This window comes from Eschscholzia californica, unplaced genomic scaffold, assembly GCF_041429995.1.
Source record: "Eschscholzia californica isolate CP2 unplaced genomic scaffold, dmEscCali1.0.p SCAF_6, whole genome shotgun sequence".
Classification (NCBI taxonomy): domain Eukaryota; kingdom Viridiplantae; phylum Streptophyta; class Magnoliopsida; order Ranunculales; family Papaveraceae; genus Eschscholzia; species Eschscholzia californica.
Window position 1 is genome coordinate 40,627,388 of NW_028238483.1, and position 20,643 is coordinate 40,648,030.

Consider the following 20,643-nt stretch of genomic DNA (forward strand, 5'->3'; position numbering starts at 1 on the left):
ATTACCTTAGTCTTAGGGACTAAAATGCTTTAAGGCTTCCAATTCTAGTTTCTATAGTTTGATCTGTAAGACGACCGTGGTAGTTAAACATATATATCTCAAGAATATTCTATTTTGAGGGTGTCCTCTTGAGATATCCCTTAGTAGGGAGGATAATTATAAAACTCAAAATTTGAGGGATAACAGAAAATTAGGCCCAAAACTGAATAATATTGTAAAAAAAAAATCATTTTGTAAAAATACAATTTTACCCTCAAAATGAAATTTTCCGTCCAAATCAACGTCAAAATATTTTTGAAAATTTCTGAACAGATCTTAGTTTGCTCTCAACAATTTTATTAGTTTTGGAACAAATTCGTTTTTGCTTAATTTTTTTTTTTGCAAAAATGTTTCGTATTTTGTCTTTTGCATTTAACATACACAAACTGAAACTAAAATTTTTTGCTAAAGCATTTTCCGATTTGTCTTGTGAAGAAAGAAATGATTTCAGATTTTTTTGTTTTGCTTTCGGCAATCACATTTAGACTAAAGCATTTTTCTATTAGTATTACGTTTATCTTTTTTTTTGTTAATAAGTATTACGTTTATCTTTGGTTGGCTTCAAGTAAGACCTGAAGGTTCTTGTCAATTGGTCAAATAAAAAGGGGGCATATTATTTGGTGGCATCTTAGATATGGAAGCTGAAAGTGTAAGAGGAAGAAAAGTGAATATCGCTAGCAGCCATGTCACAAAGCGACTCCTCAAGCACGGATCATTAGGAGTTTTGTGTCAAATTATTTCTATCCTTAGAGTCATCTTCATATTACCCAAAATAAGATGAAATAATATGCTGACAAAGGGCGGAGAGATGTAGTATTTCAATTAAGAGAGTACGTGTGCTTAAAGTTACAACCGTATCGGCAAGGTTCTACAGTAAGAAGGGTGCCTCAGAAGTTACCATTTCATGCCCTTTCTCTCATTGTGATCTCTGAATCTAGACAATGGAAAATCCTAACTTCTTTATTGCAACATTGTCTGATCGAAACCCTAAATTTATATGGTTCAAACAAGAGTCGCAATCTTTAAGTTTGAACGACGTTGGAGAAACTCTGATTGCTTTTTGTTCAGATCTGGTGTCGCAATCCTTACTCTTGTTCTTCAGTAAGAGGAAATCGATTCATGAGTATTGATCTTGACTGTCATATGGCTATCGTCGGATCTCTGTCTGTGGATGTTTCTGGTAATTTTTCTTTGTATGTAAGTATAATAAAATTCACGACCTTGAGGGTCTCCTTCGTGATCTTTAGGATCCTTAATTTGTGACCTTTAGGGTCTTTTTATTTTATTTTTGCAATTTTGTAATCTTTTCTCTTCATGTTGTTTTTAATTTTATGAGTTTCATGTTGTTATTTACTTTAGTAAATCCATGTTGTACTCAAAGGAGTCAAAATAATTAAAACCATGTAATCTGTTGGATCGTATTCCTTCTACGAATGAATTATGTTTTATCTCTAAAAAAAAATAGGGTTAATTCCGTTTTGGCCCCCGATTTGTGACCAACTGGCCGTTTTGGCCCCCAATTGTGTCCGGCAGTTCGTTTTGGCCCCAAAAAATTCCTAAATGGCCCCAAATTTTTTCAACCTCCCAATTCTACCCCCATGGCATTTCTGTAATTATTTTTTTTTCCTTTTCTTTGTCCACCTCATCTAACAATTGACACATCACTCTGTCCACCTCACCCTTCTTCTCCGGCGAAAGGTTGCCGGCCGGAATAAAAAATTCCGGCCGGCCACCTTTACCAAAATATTTTTTTTTTTTTTTATTTCTCTCTCTTCTTCATCTCCTTCTTTCTCTCTCTTCTTCATCTCCTTCTTTCTCTCTCTTCTTCATCTCTTTCTTTCTCTCTTCTTCTTTCTTTACCTCTCTCTCTCTAACCCCTCTCTTTCTCTTTCTCTAACCCCTCTCTCTCTCTATCTTTAAAACTCCGGCGAAGGGGCGGAGCCCCTTCGCCGGAGAACCAGACCGAGATCTGGTTTCTACAACCAGATACCGGTCTGGTTTGAAACCAGATCGGAATCTGGTTTCAACTAACCAGAACGAAATCTGGTTAGTTGAAACCAGATTCCGATCTGGTTTCAAACCAGACCGGGATCTGGTTGTAGAAACCAGATCTCGGTCTGGTTCTCCGGCGAAGGGGCTCCGCCCCTTCGCCGGAGTTTTAAAGATAGAGAGAGAGAGGGGTTGGAGAAAGAGAAAGAGAGGGGTTAGAGAGAGAGAGAGGTAAAGAAAGAAGAAGAGAGAAAGAAAGAGATGAAGAAGAGAGAGAAAGAAGGAGATGAAGAAGAGAGAGAAATAAAAAAAAAAAAAAAAATTATTTTGGTAAAGGTGGCCGGCCGGAATTTTTTATTCCGGCCGACAACCTTTCGCCGGAGAAGAAGGGTGAGGTGGACAGAGTGATGTGTCAATTGTTAGATGAGGTGGACAAAGAAAAGGAAAAAAAAAATAATTACAGAAATGCCATGGGGGTAGAATTGGGAGGTTGAAAAAATTTGGGGCCATTTAGGAATTTTTTGGGGCCAAAACGAACTGCCGGACACAATTGGGGGCCAAAACGGCCAGTTGGTCACAAATCGGGGGCCAAAACGGAATTAACCCAAAAAAATATCAAAGATAGGTTATATCGGGGCTATTGTTACCTAGACAATCAAACCCCTTCTGAATAAATGGGCACTTGGATGAATCATAAAGAGGGTATGATTCATCAAAAATCCAACTTCCTGTGTAAAGATCACAACCACTACTACCTAATACTCCTACCGTGTTAAATTGCTTACCATGTACTCCATCGTTGACCACAAATAAGATCATCAACCCAATAGAAAGATAGAAAGCAATAATGTGAAAAGGGAAACCCATATTACAGAAATGACTCTAGAGAAAGAAGAAGATGATCATATTAGGTTTTGATTCATGTATTTTGGACATTGAAATATAGGTTGAAGTTTGAAAAATGAGGAAATTTTCGTAGTGGTAACTTAAAATTGCCGAAAGTAACTTTCTTAAAATAGCCGAAATTTTCAAGTTGGTCAATTCTGGAAGACGACATCCCCACTCTCGCAATCTCTCAATAATCCATTCATGTGGAGTATGTATCTATGGTATACCAGCAGGTAAGTTAGAGGGAGTGAGAAAAAAAAAACATAAGAAATATGAGCACAATAGAGTCTAGCATTAACAAAAGATAAAAAAAAGAAATCACTAGTAGATAATAGATGTTAAATTGGAGATCAATTTCTAACATCTCCTTTGAATTGCATTAAAGAATTATATGGTTATATGTGAATGAATCCATCCAATTATTTCCAGAACATATATATATAAATTGTGTAATATTTTACCCCCATGGATTAACTATCCAAGCATAAAATAGTTCATTCCAAGTATCAGGAACACCTCCCACACACCAATGACTGCAATCTAATCCTGTTTGATCTTTTGTTGCATACTTTGATGGGTGACCATCTTTTCTGAATTGAGATAGAGTTGTCACGTCTAGTAATTTTACAAGTTTTGACATCTTATTCAAAACCTTTTTAACTATTGTCACTCCTGTATCTTCACCTCCAGGATATATTGTTCCTTGGAAAGGCGTTGTCTGGTTCACACAAGTTTCCCTTGGACTACCCCATTCTCGACCACTGAAAATCACATAAGAAAAACATATATCACTTAAAAACTAATTAAACGAATAATTTTCGACGTCAAGAGTACTATATATGAAAGAGGTACTTACAAGAAATGTGCAGGAGAAATGCCAAGATAAAACACTTGTGTTCTACTTGTATCAATGTTGGAGTCAACCCATTTTGACCAAGTAGTCAGCCCTTTCTCTACAAGAACCAATCTATCAATATCTTTATATATCATGTTTCCCTCTTGAATGTAGTCCCATCTGCAAATAGAAAGTACTTATAATTTATATGTCTAATAGAACAATCAAAACATTTTTTATTTGATAATAAAATCATGAGTTCTTACAGTTGTATACTATGACTATGAAACCACCAATGCCACGTGTTGAAGATTAATACGTCACTGTTCTTCCATACTTCACCATCACTTATCGAATCAATCTTAAGTACTCTTACACCATTTTCGACAACTAAATCAACCAAGAATACACTATGAAAGTATAATATAGTAACATCATAATCCTGCAAAAGAAAAATAAAAAATTCGAATGATTAATTAAATTATGATATCAACCCAAATTAAAATCATATACTCCATGTTTCTTTATGCTAGAGTTCTTACTCATCGGTTTACTTAAAAATTTATGTGGCTCACTCTAATCCCATATTTTCATCGACTAATTTTTGAAAATTTAACAGATTTGAATAAGATTCTAAGTAGCACTTTTCCATTAGTTATACTAAAATTTAGAAATAAACATAATTAATTAAAAGATGAAATAGGGTTACTAACATGAAAAGTCACAGAGTAGATTCCTTCCTTCCTTCCAGTTGTAGTGGTATAATTAGAATTGGGGATGGCAGCATAAACCATGCAAGCCAAGGATTGATATTGGTTATTACTTAGTGAATCCCCAACTAACATAACCCTTTTCCCCTTAAATCTCCTCAAGAAATCTTTACCATCAAACCTAAATTAAAAAAATAAAATAAAGATTCACAAATAAGAAAATCATCTAATAGATGAGTTACAACCAGCAACAGTTCCTTGCACATCTAATCCAAAATTTTAGAGGTCACATGTTGGATTATGGTAGAGATAGAATCCAATATTTATTGACTTGAGTTAAATAGTATAAATAAAGAATAAATTAATTAGAGTTTAGGCCATTACTATCTGTAAGAATTTAATTTCAACATTTAATGTGTTTATTAACGTCTACGAAACGTCTTGTGACCGGATGTCGGGCGGCCACAGGTGTTCCTTTGTGGGTAAAAGGGGAACCCGACTCTACCAACCTGAGGAAAGGCTGCCCAGCCATAGTAGGGACTAGGGGTGTAACCAATATTTAAAAAGTATATATAACGAAAGAAAGGTAATATATTAAAATTCAATAAAAAGATGAAATTTTATAATAATATAAAGAGTAAAGGATGATGATGTAAAGAAATAAAATACCTAGATGTTTGGCAACCATTGGGCTTCCATTTGTATTTGAGATATTGTTTGTCAGGTCTACCATTACGTAAGCAATCGAAACCCCTATCGATAAATGGACATTCCAATGAGTTGTAAAGAGGATAAGATTCATCATAAACCCAACTCCCTTGGAATAAATCACAACCCTTCAATTTTGAATTATTAATCCGACCTCCATGTACTTTATCAACAAAGTAACAAGAACAAATAGCTAAAGTAGAAAGACAAAGAAACAAGAAGAAACCCATTCTAGAGAGGAATAGAGAGAAAAAGAGGGGATGAGAAGAAAAAAGAATTTGTGGTTAGAACTATTATATAAGATGTGTATGAAGTCTTGAAATTATTATTAGTATTTAGTGGGCCTTAAAACGTACCAAAGTTTATGCGTTTCTAAAAAAAATTCTAAAATTTATGGTAAGACTATTGAATCATTATGATTATCTTTAGGGATTATTTTGTTTCTTTTTTTGAAAATATGAACTATATTTAAGATAAAGGATCATTATGAATGAATTCTACACATTTTTAAACACCATCTAATTAATATTCGGTTTTACCAACCGGTTGTTTTTGTTTCTTTTTTGTTTTCAGTTTATTATTTCAATTAATATTGAAAATAAAATTCAACTACAATTAAATAGTAATAATATGGTGAAGAGTAGCTTTTATAACAAAGTTGTCCATATCTAACGACACAAATTGAGGTTATAGCCCGCAACGTAAAAGCGGGGTAATTTAAGAAAATCGTTGGCAAAAGATTCTCCCGACGGTGAGGAAAACGTGGTTAAATTGGCTAATGCCGACAGTTTTCCATATAACCTAGAGGGAAAAGTAATTGTAAACTGCGGATGGTTTTCTATACAACCATCAGTAATAAAAGCGCACATACGTTCACGGGTGGCCAATGCCGACGGTCATATGAACCTCTGTTGACAATTGTCAACTATTGTCGACGGTCATGTGGAAAACCTCGTCAGTTTACTTTTCCCTATGGTTTTCTTGTTTTGCAGCAGTAGGCGTCGAAAATAACCTCTTTTTTGTAGTGTCCCTCCACAAAAGAGGTGTTAGAAATAAGTGAAGAACATATAAATATGTTCAACTACTTTAGGAATGATCCAGATTCTAAAATTTTGTAGTAAAAGAAGCATATTTGAATCCAGACTTATATTAAGTCATTAATTCTTTTTTCAGTAAAAAAATCTTAACATAATTTTTTTTTACGGGTCAGACGGTCTATTGATCGAAATATAAGGATTAGCAGAGAATTACTCAATTCCTTCGTGTTTTGAGAAAATAACTCATCAATGGAAAAACTGCATTATTATGCATTAAGTACAGAAGCATGAAATAGTTGATTCCAAGAATCAGGAACGCCTCCTAAACACCAATGGCTGCAATCTGACCAATTATGATCTTTAGTTCCATAAATTGATGGATGACCATCTTTCCTGAACTGGGACAGAGTTGTCACATCTAGTAATTTTACTTTTGTCGACATTTTATTTAGAACCTTTTTAACTATTGCAACACCTTTATCTTGACCTCCAGGATATATTGTTGCATTCAGTGGTAGTGTTTGATTTTTACATGTTTCCTTTGGTTTATCCCATTCCCGGCCACTGAAAAATCTCAAAGAAAAATATATTATCAATAAAAATTTGAATGATCAATTTTTCGAAAATAAAGAGCACTTTATATGACTTGGTGATGTCTTGTCAACCTCATATGAAAATTTTGTTTCGTCAGGCCAAGTAGCATTGTTGATTTACTGTTTTATATAAATGAGATACTTACACGACGTGAGCAGGAGAAATCCCAAGATAGAAAACTTGTGTTTTAGTTCGGTCAATATTGGAGTCGACCCATTTTGACCATGTAGTCAACCCTTTCTCAGCAGCAACCATTCTGTCCATATCTTTATAGGTAGTGTTTCCTTCTTGAATGTAGTCCCATCTGAAAATAGAACATCTTTGTATTTCATGTCTTATTGGAATTTTAAAACCTATTTACTTTCTTTACGAAATTATGAATCCGCTTACGGTTGTATACTATGTCTATGAAACCACCAGTGCCAAGTGTTGAAGATAACTACGTCGTTGTTCTTCCATACTTCGCCACCAGTGATGGAATCGACTTTTAGTAATCGTATTCCATTTTCAACAACTAAATCAACGAGGAATCTATTATTAACGTAAAGTATAGAAACCTCATAATCCTGCAACACCAAACTTCTCTATTAGAAATGTTTTGTTACTATTAGATTTTTATCCCGCAGTCTTACTCAAACCAAAATGATATAATACTATTCCGATCAGATACTTTTATCAACTATTTTTTTTAAAAAGATGTCACTAACGTATATGAAACGAATAGATTATGTCGAATGTAAAGACGTAATTCAATATGAAATAAGCTACTGATTACCAGGAAATTCACAGAGTAGACTCCTCCTTTCCTTCCAGTGGTAGTGGTGTATGTAGAATTAGGGATGGCAGCATAGACCATGCAAGCCAAGGATTGATATTGGTTATTACTTAGTGAATCCCCAACTAACATAACCCTTTTACCCTTATATCTCCTCAAGAAGTCTTTACCATCAAACCTGTTTTAAGATATTAATTTCACCATTTAAAAGTAATTTAGAAAAATAATACAAAAAACTACAAAAGTAATTAAACCTACTTCAAGCTTAAACAGAAATCAACTGTCGACCAAAAGCAGAAAAAAACTATCAAAAGAGAGAGTGAATTGAAACAAAAATGTAGGCAGTTGATTCCGTACAAGTACAAAATATGCTTTGACTTGTAGCCTCTTCTATCATAGCTTCATTATTTATATTACGAGCCAGAATAAGAGAGTTAAAGAGAGAAGTACCTGGGTATTTCACAATTCGTGGGTTTCCATCTGTACTTGAGATATTGTGAGTCAGGTCTACCATTACCTAAACAATTAAATCCTATATCGATAAATGGACAATCAAATGAGTTATAAAGAGGATAGGATTCATCATAAACCCAACTCCCTTCAAATAGATCACAACCGTTTAATCCTGAATTATCCATCTTATTGATCTGCGCTCCATGTACTTTATCAACAAAATAACAACAACCAATAAGAGAAGCTGAAAAGACAAGAAATGTATAGTAGCTATATGACAAGAAGAGACCCATTTGAGAGAGAGAGGTAAGATAAGAAGAAGAAATAATTTGTGGTTAGGATTATATATAAGACTAGATGGGTTTTCGAAATAATTGATTCATTTTAATTTCACATATTTTGTTTATATTTTTTTACTCACAAATCACAATCGATCTTAATTAGCTGTTTTGTTTGTTCTTCTTTTGGTTGTTGTTTTAAAAAACAATGGACAATAAAAGTCAACCACTTTTAATATAAATACTTGTTGGGATCATGCAAATAAGTGTTTTTATATTAATGTGTATTCCTAACATATTCTTTTAAGGCACATTTCAGTTTTTTTTTTTTTTTTTTTTTCTGGTTTTAGCAAGGTTCAAGTTTACTCATTAGTTATACTGATGTCAATTATTCTCATTATAAAACCAATAAATTTATGTCCTTACTTGATATAGCAATCCTTAAGCTATACTCTAATGGTGGAAGTACATGTTTTTCTCGAGAATGACAACTACTACTACATTTTGGTTTCCATTAGTATTTGACAAATTTCTAAATACTATTTTGATCCTTTTTTTTTTGCTAAGTGACGGTTTACCCATTTCTTAAGATTCCATCTTATGTTCTAATAATTTTTTTGTCCCCAAATTACCAATGATCACATACATTATAAACTTTTAATAGTTAATTTTTCTTAAGTTTTTGTTGTTTAATGTATTAACGAAATTTTCACGTAAATCTTATTTCTTCTAATGTGAAGTTTTAGAATCATTTGTTTTGGATCGTAAAGTTATATATATATATATATATATATATATATATATATATATATATATATATATATATATATATATTCTTAAGATTCCATCTTATGTTATAATAATTTCCTTCTCCCCAAAGTAAACAATGATCACATACATCATAACACATGCATTATAACACATACATTATAAACTCTTAACAGTTAATTTTTCTTAAGTTTTTGTTATTTAAATTATTAACGAAATTTTCAGGTAAATCTTATTTCTTCTAATTTGAAGTTTTAGAATCATTTGTTTTGGATCGTAAAGTTATATATATATGAGAACAATAGTCGAAGAAAATATTTTATGTGGCAAATATTTTACTTTACGATCAGAAATGAAAGTTTTGCTCTCATAGTAATTTTAGTCTAGTCCGAGTTAACATAAAAATCTAACTCCGCCCTTGTGTGTATCAACAATCGAAAGTGGACATATATATATATATATATATATATATATATATATATATATAAATGTTACATAAAATTAAACTTTAAAGAATAATAAGTTTAGGCTTAATTACTTGGAGTGGTCGGGTGAGACTCCTTGAAAGAAGACAGTAGTGTTTGTAGGATCAATATTGGTATCAACCCACTTAGCCCATGTTGTCAATGCTTTTCTAAAAGCTACCAAACGATCCATGTCTTTATAGGTGTTTGTTCCTTCTTGAATTAAGTCCCATCTACATAAAATGACCATGGTCGATAAGAATTTATACGTAATAAATTTGTAATTAATTGATTAACATAAGAGATTATTGATACGTACGGTTGCTTTCGGCCAGTATGAAGCCACCAATGCCAAGTGTTGAAGATCAACGTATCAACTCCTAACCATTCCTTGCTTGCCTCTATCGAGTCTAGTTTTAGAACTCGGCCCCTTTCTTCACCTACTATATCCACCAAGAATGCATTGCGAGAAAACATCACTGATACATTGAAGTCCTAATGATAAGTATAAGTCAAATATTAGTATAATTCAAAATAAAATAGCGCTATTTTATCTGAATTATGGCTTTAAGTTTGTTCTTGCACTATATATAATTTTTCGAACAAAAATATATTTTGTGTTTTGTAAAACCCCAAAAATTTTAAATTTGTGAAGCAATTAACTAACTAACTAACCGGAAATGAGAAGGTAGAGAGGCCACCCTTGCGGACTGAGGTATATTTGGCCTCAGGGGCAGCATTGTGAAGCATGCATGTCAGGGACTGCCATTGATTCAAACTCAATGAATCACCTACAAACATTATCTTCTTCCCTTTATATCTCCTCAGCAAATCTTGACCGTCAAATCTAACCACAATTTACAAATAATATTGACATTAAACACAGTATTCACAGGGTAAGGTGGTCTGTTTATTTTCATGGTCTGAGTTTGTTTTATTTTACAAAAATTCGATTCATCTCTCCGTTTGGTCCTTCTTCCAGCCCACCACCTGCTGTGGCGATGTCTCACTGAAACATATACTCTAACCATTCTCTCTCTATTTGCTCCACGCTCAATTGATATGTCGCCGCATTATGTGGAGGGGTGTGGGAGGGACCAAATAGAGGAATAAATAGAATTTCTCTTTATTTTAGTCAAGGGCACAATGGTCTTTTAAATTATCTACACCAGTATTCTAAATCAGACTGAAATCATGTCGGACTCAAGTGATCTCAAAATAAACCTCGATAAATTATTCAAATTAGTCAAACAAAACAAATACTCTGAAACTTAGTTAGAATCAATTTAGAGCTTGAATCATACTTCAGATCCGGTCCAAAAAAGACAAAAACACACATGATGCGTTTGATTGTAGGCTTTCTAAGTAGGATTCCTACTAAAATTGAGATTTAGTAGAAATCAAGATCCCTTAGTCTGTTTGGCTATAAAGAATCCTAAAACTCTTGATTCCTAAGTCCAAAATTTGTATTGGACCAAAATCTCACCCTACCACATAAGATTTGCTAGGATTTTGCATCATTAAGTCCAAATTTCAAACTAAAAATCAAACAAAAAAAATTATTCCTTAAAAACACATTTATTTCCCCTGGAAAGCAGTCTTTTTTTCTTTAGAGAGAAATCCTTTTTTTTTTTGAAAATTATTTTTTCATGAAAACTCTTTTTTCAGAAACATTTTCCTATTTCTCTGAGATCGTTTGTTTCTTTCGAAAAACATTTTTTCGAAAACATATGTTTATCGAAAACATTTTCCCACTTGACACCACTCCTTTACAAGCTATGCTATGTGGTAGCCAGACCCCAAAAGTTAAACCACAGCCACTTAATTGGTCCATAATAGGCTAGGGATTCAGCCCTCTCTATGGACGTGGTCCATTATCCTCAGGTTAGCATTTCTAGCCCTCTGTCCGGCCACAATTTGTTTATAAATGGGTCGTCTTGGCCCAAGGGGACGAAAGAGACGAGTCGCGTCTGGCTGACAAGGCCCATCGGGACCTATGCTTTAGGGTAAACCCTTTTTTCTAATGACAAAATTCATTTGTGATGATCTGCCGGATTGGCCTAAATCAAAACTACAAGAGAAATAGAAAAAAGAAAAGAAAAAAGAGGGAATGAATACCTTGGTGCTTCACAACCATTAGGCTTCCATCTATATTGAAGATAGGTTTTATCAGGTCGATTGTGACCTAAACAATCAAACCCCTTCTGAATAAATGGACACTTGGATGAATCGTAAAGAGGGTATGATTCATCAAAAATCCAACTTCCTGTGTAAAGATCACAACCACTACTACCTAATACTCCTACCTTGTTAAATTGCTTCCCATGTACTTGATCATTGACCACAAATAAGATCATCAACCCAATAGAAAGGTAGAAAACACTAATGTGAAAAGAGAATCCCATATTAGAGAAATGACTTTAGAGAAAGAAGAAGATGATAATATTAGGTTTTTATTCATGTATTTTGGACATTGAAATATTGGATGAATTTGGAAAAATGAGGAAATCTTCATAATGGTAAATTTCAAATTGCAATTTTTTTTTCCCAAAAACGGGGTTTAAATTATGTTGAATATATCTTAGTTGGTTGAATGATTCTGTAGGATTTTGTTTATGTGGAAACTGACTATTGAAGTATTGAGAAAATTTTGAGAGAAGTTGATATATTAAAGATTGAGAAAATCTCTAAGATTTAGGAAATTTTTATATTCAAAATGAGATGTGTTAGTATCTAAGTAGAATACATAAGTTATGAACAAAATTATGTTGATTGCGTTTTGTGTATTATTTATAGGTACAAGTCATTTAAATTTTACAATAAATGGTACTAATAGTGATTTCAGGGCACAATATCAACCACTTTAGGTCTGAGTTGTTACTAAGTTAGTTTTCACCTTGAGATTCTAGATTTCAAGACACAAAGTTATATCCCTTACAATGTGTTGACAATACAAAAAATCTTTTGATATAGAATACGGTTGAACAAGATGACACAACATAATGTCAATCTTGTCCTCCTACGATTTGAACAAGGACATTTTAACCGTCAATACAAGTTGTGGCCTCTCTTGCATGTTGGTTGGACGCACTTAAACATTTTCGACAAGCAGGAACACTAGTGCCACTCCAAATAATCCATTCTTGTCGATTATCGATCACATACTAGTGGGTAAGTTAGAGAGAGCGAAAAGAATAAGTAAAAACAATTTTAACAAAATAATATAGAAATGTTAGTTAGGGAACCAAATGTTCACTAGTCAAAATAGGAGCACAATGGAACCTTGCATTAGCAAAAGATAAAAAAGAAATCACTAGCTAGGAAACAATAGATGTGAAATAGGAGAGCTATTTCTAACATCTGAAATTGAATTATATGGGTATATGTGAATCCATCCAATTATTTCCACAACATATATAAAAATTGTATTAATACCCCTATGGATTAACTATCCAAGCATAAAATAGTTCATTCCAAGTATCAGGAACACCTCCCACACACCAATGACTGCAATCTAATCCTGTTTGATCTTTTGTTGCATACTTTGATGGGTGACCATCTTTTCTGAATTGAGATAGAGTTGTCACGTCTAGTAATTTTACAAGTTTTGACATCTTATTCAAAACCTTTTTAACTATTGTCACTCCTGTATCTTCACCTCCAGGATATATTGTTCCTTGGAAAGGCGTTGTCTGGTTCACACAAGTTTCCCTTGGACTACCCCATTCTCGACCACTGAAAATCACATAAGAAAAACATATATCACTTAAAAACTAATTAAACGAATAATTTTCGACGTCAAGAGTACTATATATGAAAGAGGTACTTACAAGAAATGTGCAGGAGAAATGCCAAGATAAAACACTTGTGTTTTACTTGTATCAATGTTGGAGTCAACCCATTTTGACCAAGTAGTCAGCCCTTTCTCTACAAGAACCAATCTATCAATATCTTTATATATCATGTTTCCCTCTTGAATGTAGTCCCATCTGCAAATAGAAAGTACTTATAATTTATATGTCTAATAGAACAATCAAAACATTTTTTATTTGATAATAAAATCATGAGTTCTTACGGTTGTATACTATGACTATGAAACCACCAATGCCACGTGTTGAAGATTAATACGTCACTGTTCTTCCATACTTCACCATCACTTATCGAATCAATCTTAAGTACTCTTACACCATTTTCGACAACTAAATCAACCAAGAATACACTATGAAAGTACAATATAGTAACATCATAATCCTGCAAAAGAAAAATAAAAAATTCGAATGATTAATTAAATTATGATATCAACCCAAATTAAAATCATATACTCCATGTTTCTTTATCCTAGAGTTCTTACTCATAGTTTTACTTAAAAATTTATGTGGCTCACTCTAATCCCATATTTTCATCGACTAATTTTTGAAAACTTAGGAAATTTAAATAAGTTTTATGTCATATTGAGTAAGATTCTATGTAGCACTTTTCCATTAGTTATAATAAAATTTAGAAATAAATATAATTAATTAAAAAATGAAATGGGGTTACTAACATGAAAAGTCACAGAGTAGATTCCTTCCTTCCTTCCAGTTGTAGTGGTATAATTAGAATTGGGGATGGCAGCATAAACCATGCAAGCCAAGGATTGATATTGGTTATTACTTAGTGAATCCCCAACTAACATAACCCTTTTCCCCTTAAATCTCCTCAAGAATTCTTTACCATCAAACCTAAATTAAAAAAAATAAAATAAAGATTCACAAATAAGAAAATCATCTAATAGATGAGTTAAAACCAGCAATAGTTCGTTGCACATCTATTCCAAAATTTCAGAGGTCGCATGTTCGATTATGGTAGAGATAAAATCCAATATTTATTGACTTGGGTTAAATAATATAAATAAAAAATAATTTAATTAGAGTTTAGGCCATTACTATCTGTAAGAATTTAATTTCAACATTTAATGTGTTTATTAACGTCTACGAAACGCCTTGTGACCGCATGTCGGGCGGCCACAGGTGTTCCTTTGTGGGTAAAAGGGGAACCCGACTCCACCAACCTGAGGAAAGGCTGCCCAGCCGTAGTAGGAACTAGGGGTGTAACCAATATTAAAAAAGTATATATAACGAAAGAAAGGTAATATATTAAAATTCAATAAAAGATGAAATTTTATAATAATATAAAGAGTAAAGGATGATGATGTAAAGAAATAAAATACCTAGATGTTTGGCAACCATTGGGTTTCCATTTGTATTTGAGATATTGTTTGTCAGGTCTACCATTACCTAAGCAATCAAAACCCCTATCGATAAATGGACATTCCAATGAGTTGTAAAGAGGATAAGATTCATCATAAACCCAACTCCCTTGGAATAAATCACAACCCTTCAATTTTGAATTATTAATCCGACCTCCATGTACTTTATCAACAAAGTAACAAGAACAAATAGCTAAAGTAGAAAGACAAAGAAACAAGAAGAAACCCATTGGAGAGAGAAATAGAGAGAGAAAGAGGGGATGAGAAGAAAAAAGAATTTGTGGTTAGAACTATTATATAAGATGTGTATGAAGTCTTGAAATTATTATTAGTATTTAGTGGGCCTTAAAACGTACCAAAGTTTTATATTTTTATGCGTTTCTAAAAAAAAATCTAAAATTTATGGTAATACATTGAAACATTATGATTTTGACATATTTGTTTCCTTTATTAAAGTTTGAGATTATCTTTAGGGATTATTTTGTTTCTTTTTTTGAAAATATGAACTATATTTAAGATAAAGGATCATTATGAATGAATTCTACCATTTTTAAACACCATCTAATTAATATTCGGTTTTACCAACCATATGTTTTTGTTTTTCTTTTGTTTTCAGTTTATTATTTCAATTAATATTGAAAATAAAATTCAACAACAATTAAATCTATATAACAAAACACAATGTTTTGTGATGACTGGGACAAGTCGAAAGACAAATCCGGTCGTCCGTTGGGATTTTGATACAATCCCCACCCTTTGATCCATTACCCTCCCTAAAAAATACAATTTATTCACCCACTACATGCAAGAAAGTAAATTAGACTCTGAATCTAGACCGTCTAAACTCCCCGGGCTGGTTCAAAGTTCAGATTAAAATTATACTCTTAGTTAGGTTAATTAATGTAAAAGAACCCCACTTCCTCTTCATCTCGGCCGTTACAACCCACTTCCTCTTTATCTCGTTACAATATTACTTGTAATCTCGGTCAGCTTAATATTAACCTTTAGGTAGGAGTAACGGACCCTTTTCTTCTAATCTCGGTCAATATCAACGACCCAGATTGATTAGAAATTCTTCTTTCGCCGAACTCTTCGATTAGAAATAACCATGGCAGAATTCTTCCCTCCATTGAAGAGTTCCGTTACAAAAACGACCAAAAGTCTTTATCATCAATTGAAGACTTTCCGTTACCGAGTGGGACGTTAGAAAATTCCCCAATCTCCTTCTTCAGTCTACAACAACGTCATGGATGGCTCTCAAGTGAGTATTATCAAGTAAGTATTATTCCTTTGTTGGATTCTCAAGCCCTAATTCCTAACTGCTCTCAATTGGAGCACTTCATCGTTGGTTTTTCTGAGCTTCAAACTTGTTTGGTAATTTTCTATGTTTTAATCTTTTTGGTGATTGGAGATGACTTGTTTGACAAAATTCCTACATTAATTTATCTAATGGGTCTCCCTGCCATCAACCCTAGATAATTTTGTGAAAACCAAGTACTAGCAGATGTTGAAGATGTAAGTGATTGTCGTGGATTTCCCAGGTATGTATGGGATTTACTTCATGTTGAAGTTTCTATTTTGAGTTAATTAAGAATAAAATCTTTTTTTTGTTCTCATTCTTCCTGTATATATAGTATACACCAGTTCGATATTACCAGCTTTCTCAAGAACACAACTCTATTTACAAATACATTAGTGGTGTTGTCAACTGGACTTGGGAAGACTCTCATGGTGCTATTGTTATGTATAATTATATTTCAGATGTTTCCTAAAGGTAAAATTTTCATTGTTTCAAGTATCTGCCTTCGCTTCCCTGTCCTTCCATTCTAACATCTAATTTAGGGCGTGTTTGAGGATTGGTTACTAGCGCTCGCAGATTGAGACTCTTACACTGGATTTTGGGTTGATACTGGGCGATTGAGAAAAGATGGGTTTTAGGAAGTTCACATGTTTAAGTTAAGTTCAAGCTTGCTTTTACAAATATATGAATCTCTTCATACTTATGTACTAGAGTTAGCAATAACTGAGAAACATATATATCACATCTTCTCTTCTTAGGATCAAATAGATATCAAATGGAAATACATTCTTAGTTAACGTGATTGATGAAATTACTATGTTAACTTAAATACATGATGTGTTACAATACATCATATTCACGCAAATGAAATATCGATACATTAGGCTCAAGAGCGGCAACTTCTTCGTATTTCCAGAATTGTGCTACTGCAAAAAACTAGGTTCTCTCGTTAGATGTTGTGGTGCGCAAAGTGGCTTGCACATTCTTCATTTATTGTTCTTCTGCATTTAACTAATACTATGTGAGTCACTTTTTGTTGTGTCAGTAGTGGTCTTTAATGATATGATCTCTACTATTATTATTTTTTCTTTTCATTCCCCTTCATTGATTCCATTTGTTATCAGGTTTTTGTGGCAAACGAATGCCACTATTTCTATCTCTGATCATGATAGGCGATTTGATGTGTTTATGGAAGCAAAGACTAAGAAAGCGGCTGCAAAATACACCTCCACCGATTTCCAAGTTGAGGTTCAGAATAATGCGGGTTTGACACATTATTCTGAAGCTAAGCTTCTAGATACAAGTGGTGAGTCATTCTCTATATATACGGGTAGAGATATAATTACAACAACAATAATCTCATTACACAAAGTAAGATCTCTAAACTTCCATCTCTCTCTCCGATAAAGCTTAGGAAGTTTCAGTTGTCCTTTAGAGGATTTTCTTTGAAAAAAATGTGAAATTCTTGCGGAAGTTTGGCCTATTTGTCGGATATGTATTGTATGTTACATTTACTTTATATTTTCGATGATATGTTGACAACCTAATTTATGCTTCTTTTGTTTTTCACAGGTTCATCTCGAAGATGTTCCTCCGTGGTGATTTTGTCGTCATTGTCCTTGGAAGCCCCAAGTAAAAGGTAAGTATCTTAACGGGCAATGTTTAAACTATGGAATTCTCAAAAATAATTTACTGAAATATCTGCTAGACTCTTAACGGGATCTCATTTTTTTTTACAGGGGTAGCTGGACTATGAGAAGTTGATATACTCAAAATGGAGCGAGCGAGAGAGGACAGTGGGGAAGAAGTGTAGCTTTAAGTTTTCATTACTCTTTCGTCGGCGAACACAAATTGAGTACATAGTTTAATTAGAAACATCTAATGCTATCTAAGAGTAGTAAATAAAACCACCATTTCAAGTATTCTAGATTTTAACTTGTGGATTTTTACTGGTGCAGAAATGTAGTGTTGATAAAATCAAACGAGGATGCCAGATTCAGACTTGAATCTGTTGTAACTCATGATGGGGCAAGACTGCCATGCTGGGCTTTGCCTGATCTATCTTCATTCGGGCAAAAGCTTGGAGTTGATGCTTATGATAAGGTGGGTTTTGTTTGTATGAAATATTCAACAAAATCAATTGTGTTGTTTCTAGGCAGAGTGTTGTTGGGGCATAAGTAGTTAGGATAAGGACTGGCTTGACCAAGCCTGATGCTTGAACTAGCCGAAAGACTTGAGAATCACTGTACCAACTTGTCTACGGTTATTTCTTTAACACATACTCGTATATACACAAATTACAAATATAACATCAATTACATAGTACAAGATAAAATATAATGCATTTTTTCTACTACCACTCTAAAGTTCTTTCTATAATATAGAATAAAAGTGAATAAAACATAGGGGAGAAAGGGAATGGGGCCTTATTGAGTTTTTCAAACTTGGATTAGGCTTGGTTTATTGCAGAGTTTGATCTGTCTCTAAGGTTACTCATGAGCCAAACTAAACAGTCCAGAGCTGCGTTAGGTTTTTAATTGGACCCACATATCTTTGTAGGTGAATGTCATACGAATTGATGAAGCTCAATTCTTTGAATACCTTTACGATTTCTTCAGTAAAGCAGCTGATCATGATGGGAAGGCCGTTATTGTTGCAGGTCTAGATGGCGATTACTTGAGGTATTTTGCATATGAAATCTCCCTTTCGGAGTAATCATCTGTCGGTTACGTAACCACAATTGTCTATCGGGTTTTAATTGCCATTATTTAACTTATGAATTTGTTTTGTTTTTGTAGAAGAACCTTCGGATCAGTGCTTGATAAACTGTTAGAGTAGGACTTGTACGAGTAATTCTGTTGTTATTAATTAGCAAAGTAGCTATAGAATTTAGTGGGCAGTCACAGTACCTATACAAAAAAGGAGGATTAGTAAGCTTTCAACTCCTCAAATAAAGTATGTTACTGACTATTTTATATAAAACCTTGCTAGAAGTATGTGGTTGCTTCTGGAGACATTGGGTGTTTCTTCTACTATCTTAGTTCTCATCATGGTGGACTATTAAACCAAATAGCATTTCGATGAAGAAGTTTTCGGATGGGAGGTCACTGCAGAAATGGTGGCACGAATGTCGTCCATCTCTACCGGAAGATGTAAAAAGGTGAAGCGTCAGAGCTGAAAAAGGAGAATAAGAGGAGTAGAGCGTTTGTAATTAGATGAAGAGAGAAACTGAAAGAAATAAATGTATTGTTAAAGCAAGTAATAGAACCTGGTGTGAGAGGATCTTATTTGAAGGATTCTGAGAAGGCTGAAATATATAAATTGCATAAGGAGGATCCTAAAGTTCATATAGTTGAGAGGCGAAAGATTATCCGATACCGCGAGAGAGAGTTCGTACTATTTTATGGTTGAAGGTGCTTGAAGATGAAGAAGAAGAAGAAGAGAAGAAACTTCGCCATCCTTCGAATAATTCTGTTGAGCTTATGCTTAATACTTGCCCTGAGTAAGCCATAAAAATCTCACTTTTTAAAATTGTTATTGCTATTTTGGAACCATTTTATGTTTGATTACAATTTTTGAGTATCATCTCAATCCTTCCAGTAGCTTTTGTTTACTACATAATATATTTGAAGTGATTTGGTACAATCACTTTCCAAGTCTTAGACTAAACAGATCATACACTCACATGAGAACGGTTTGTCTAAAAACAAATCAAGAAAAAGTTTTGTGAAGAGTTCACAGGACACTAAAAAATAAGTAACTGTCTTTCATTTAATTAGAGATTCATGTTAGAGTTTAGTTGTCACTGCAGACATTGTCCATATGTATTAAAAGGTGCTATTTACTTGGTATATTGGTTGCTGAATGCTATCACATATGACTACAATGGAGTTATCCCAATTTATTGTAGGGGATAGTGATCAACTTATTGCACCAGCGGGTGAGATGCCTGCACATGAAACTTATGTATTTTATTGAACTGACATGGTGAATTTATTATCTTATATTTTTCTTTAGAGATATTGTTGCATTTTTTGTTACTGTGTCTTTTTTATGTATTTTTTCACCATCATATTTGTACTTCTGCTCGTAAAGTGCTCGATTAAAATATCCGTGCCGGAGGCACGGGTTATAGCTAGTAATAATAATAATATGGTGAAGAGTAGCTTTTATAACAAAGTTGTCCATATCTAACTACACAAATTGAGGTTATTGCCCACGACGTTAAAGCGCGGTAATTTAAGAAAATCGGTGGCAAAAGATCCTCTCGACGGTGAGGAAAACGTGGTTAAATTGGCCAATGCCGACAGTTTTCCATATAACCTAGAGGGAAAAGTAATTGTAAACTGCCGTTGGTTTTCCATACAACCATCAGTAAAAAAAGCGCACATATGTTCACGGGTGGCCAATGCCGATGGTCATATGAACCTCTGTCGACAATTGTCAACTATTGTCGATGGTCATGTGGAAAAGCTCGTCAGTTTACTTTTCCCTATGGTTTTCTTGTGTTTGCAGCAGTAGGCGTCGAAAATAACCTCTTTTTTTGTAGTGTCCCTC

The 20,643-nt window shown here is 33.6% G+C and overlaps 5 protein-coding genes across 17 annotated transcripts; 1 reads left to right on the forward strand and 4 right to left on the reverse strand.

Moving 5' to 3' along the window:
- Window positions 1–3,281: 3,281 nt before the first annotated feature.
- Window positions 3,282–5,449, reverse strand: LOC147534880 (protein trichome birefringence-like 40). The gene is made up of 5 exons (XM_086648450.1): window positions 5,131–5,449; window positions 4,465–4,642; window positions 4,018–4,193; window positions 3,773–3,931; window positions 3,282–3,677 (listed from the first exon to the last, which is right to left on the reverse strand). Exons 1-5 carry the CDS (start codon window positions 5,397–5,399, stop codon window positions 3,374–3,376), a joined length of 1,086 nt encoding a protein of 361 aa, XP_086504576.1. The 5' UTR covers window positions 5,400–5,449; the 3' UTR covers window positions 3,282–3,373.
- A 958-nt stretch (window positions 5,450–6,407) lies between these two features.
- On the reverse strand, window positions 6,408–8,447 carry LOC147534881 (protein trichome birefringence-like 43). Its single transcript, XM_086648449.1, has 5 exons — window positions 8,026–8,447; window positions 7,576–7,753; window positions 7,191–7,366; window positions 6,946–7,104; window positions 6,408–6,770 (listed from the first exon to the last, which is right to left on the reverse strand). Exons 1-5 carry the CDS (start codon window positions 8,319–8,321, stop codon window positions 6,473–6,475), a joined length of 1,107 nt encoding a protein of 368 aa, XP_086504575.1. The 5' UTR covers window positions 8,322–8,447; the 3' UTR covers window positions 6,408–6,472.
- Window positions 8,448–9,608: 1,161 nt separating this feature from the next.
- On the reverse strand, window positions 9,609–11,943 carry LOC147534882 (protein trichome birefringence-like 43). Its single transcript, XM_086650150.1, has 4 exons — window positions 11,657–11,943; window positions 10,214–10,385; window positions 9,858–10,033; window positions 9,609–9,771 (listed from the first exon to the last, which is right to left on the reverse strand). Exons 1-4 carry the CDS (start codon window positions 11,941–11,943, stop codon window positions 9,609–9,611), a joined length of 798 nt encoding a protein of 265 aa, XP_086506276.1.
- A 915-nt stretch (window positions 11,944–12,858) lies between these two features.
- On the reverse strand, window positions 12,859–15,064 carry LOC147534883 (protein trichome birefringence-like 39). Its single transcript, XM_086648105.1, has 5 exons — window positions 14,748–15,064; window positions 14,082–14,259; window positions 13,614–13,789; window positions 13,369–13,527; window positions 12,859–13,273 (listed from the first exon to the last, which is right to left on the reverse strand). The coding sequence occupies exons 1-5, from the start codon at window positions 15,014–15,016 to the stop codon at window positions 12,976–12,978; spliced, it is 1,080 nt and encodes a 359-aa protein (XP_086504231.1). The 5' UTR covers window positions 15,017–15,064; the 3' UTR covers window positions 12,859–12,975.
- Window positions 15,065–15,882: 818 nt separating this feature from the next.
- Window positions 15,883–19,739, forward strand: LOC147534884 (putative hexosyltransferase MUCI70). 13 transcript variants are annotated; one of them, XR_015228371.1, is made up of 8 exons: window positions 15,883–16,061; window positions 16,198–16,327; window positions 16,421–16,560; window positions 16,629–17,392; window positions 17,659–17,725; window positions 17,826–18,189; window positions 18,646–18,767; window positions 18,885–19,739. XR_015228371.1 is itself a non-coding variant. In XM_086650909.1 (8 exons), exons 2-5 carry the CDS (start codon window positions 16,734–16,736, stop codon window positions 17,848–17,850), a joined length of 282 nt encoding a protein of 93 aa, XP_086507035.1. In that variant the 5' UTR covers window positions 16,068–16,560; window positions 16,629–16,733; the 3' UTR covers window positions 17,851–17,941; window positions 18,045–18,189; window positions 18,646–18,767; window positions 18,885–19,739. The 13 variants fall into 13 exon arrangements, 2 of the variants coding, with proteins under 2 accessions (XP_086507035.1, XP_086507034.1); XR_015228373.1 differs by having other exon boundaries at window positions 16,262–16,327; XR_015228372.1 differs by having other exon boundaries at window positions 16,035–16,160; window positions 16,262–16,327.
- The last annotated feature ends 904 nt before the right edge of the window (window positions 19,740–20,643 follow it).

Bases quoted from the DNA above. Each gene is read 5' to 3' on its own strand.
- LOC147534880 (XM_086648450.1), bottom strand. From the start codon at position 5,399: ATGGGTTTCTTCTTGTTTCTTTGTCTTTCTACTTTAGCTATTTGTTCT. The intron at 4,643-5,130 runs GTATTTTATTTC...TTTTTAATTTAG, and splicing joins AATGGTTGCCAAACATCTAG to GTTTGATGGTAAAGATTTCT. The intron at 3,678-3,772 runs GTAAGTACCTCT...TGTGATTTTCAG, and splicing joins ATTTCTCCTGCACATTTCTT to TGGTCGAGAATGGGGTAGTC.
- LOC147534881 (XM_086648449.1), bottom strand. From the start codon at position 8,321: ATGGGTCTCTTCTTGTCATATAGCTACTATACATTTCTTGTCTTTTCA. The intron at 7,105-7,190 runs GTAAGCGGATTC...TTCTATTTTCAG, and splicing joins CATAGACATAGTATACAACC to ATGGGACTACATTCAAGAAG. The intron at 6,771-6,945 runs GTAAGTATCTCA...GAGATTTTTCAG, and splicing joins ATTTCTCCTGCTCACGTCGT to TGGCCGGGAATGGGATAAAC.
- LOC147534882 (XM_086650150.1), bottom strand. From the start codon at position 11,943: ATGGGATTCTCTTTTCACATTAGTGTTTTCTACCTTTCTATTGGGTTG. The intron at 10,386-11,656 runs GTATTCATTCCC...AATTGTGGTTAG, and splicing joins AATGGTTGTGAAGCACCAAG to ATTTGACGGTCAAGATTTGC. The intron at 9,772-9,857 runs GTACGTATCAAT...CATTTTATGTAG, and splicing joins CATACTGGCCGAAAGCAACC to ATGGGACTTAATTCAAGAAG.
- LOC147534883 (XM_086648105.1), bottom strand. From the start codon at position 15,016: ATGGGTTTCTTCTTGTTTCTTTGTCTTTCTACTTTAGCTATTTGTTCT. The intron at 13,790-14,081 runs GTTAGTAACCCC...TTTCTTTTGCAG, and splicing joins TCTACTCTGTGACTTTTCAT to GATTATGATGTTACTATATT. The intron at 13,274-13,368 runs GTAAGTACCTCT...TGTGATTTTCAG, and splicing joins ATTTCTCCTGCACATTTCTT to TGGTCGAGAATGGGGTAGTC.
- LOC147534884 (XM_086650908.1), top strand. The intron at 17,393-17,658 runs GTGAGTCATTCT...TGTTTTTCACAG, and splicing joins TAAGCTTCTAGATACAAGTG to GTTCATCTCGAAGATGTTCC. The intron at 17,726-17,825 runs GTAAGTATCTTA...TTTTTTTTACAG, and splicing joins TTGGAAGCCCCAAGTAAAAG to GGGTAGCTGGACTATGAGAA.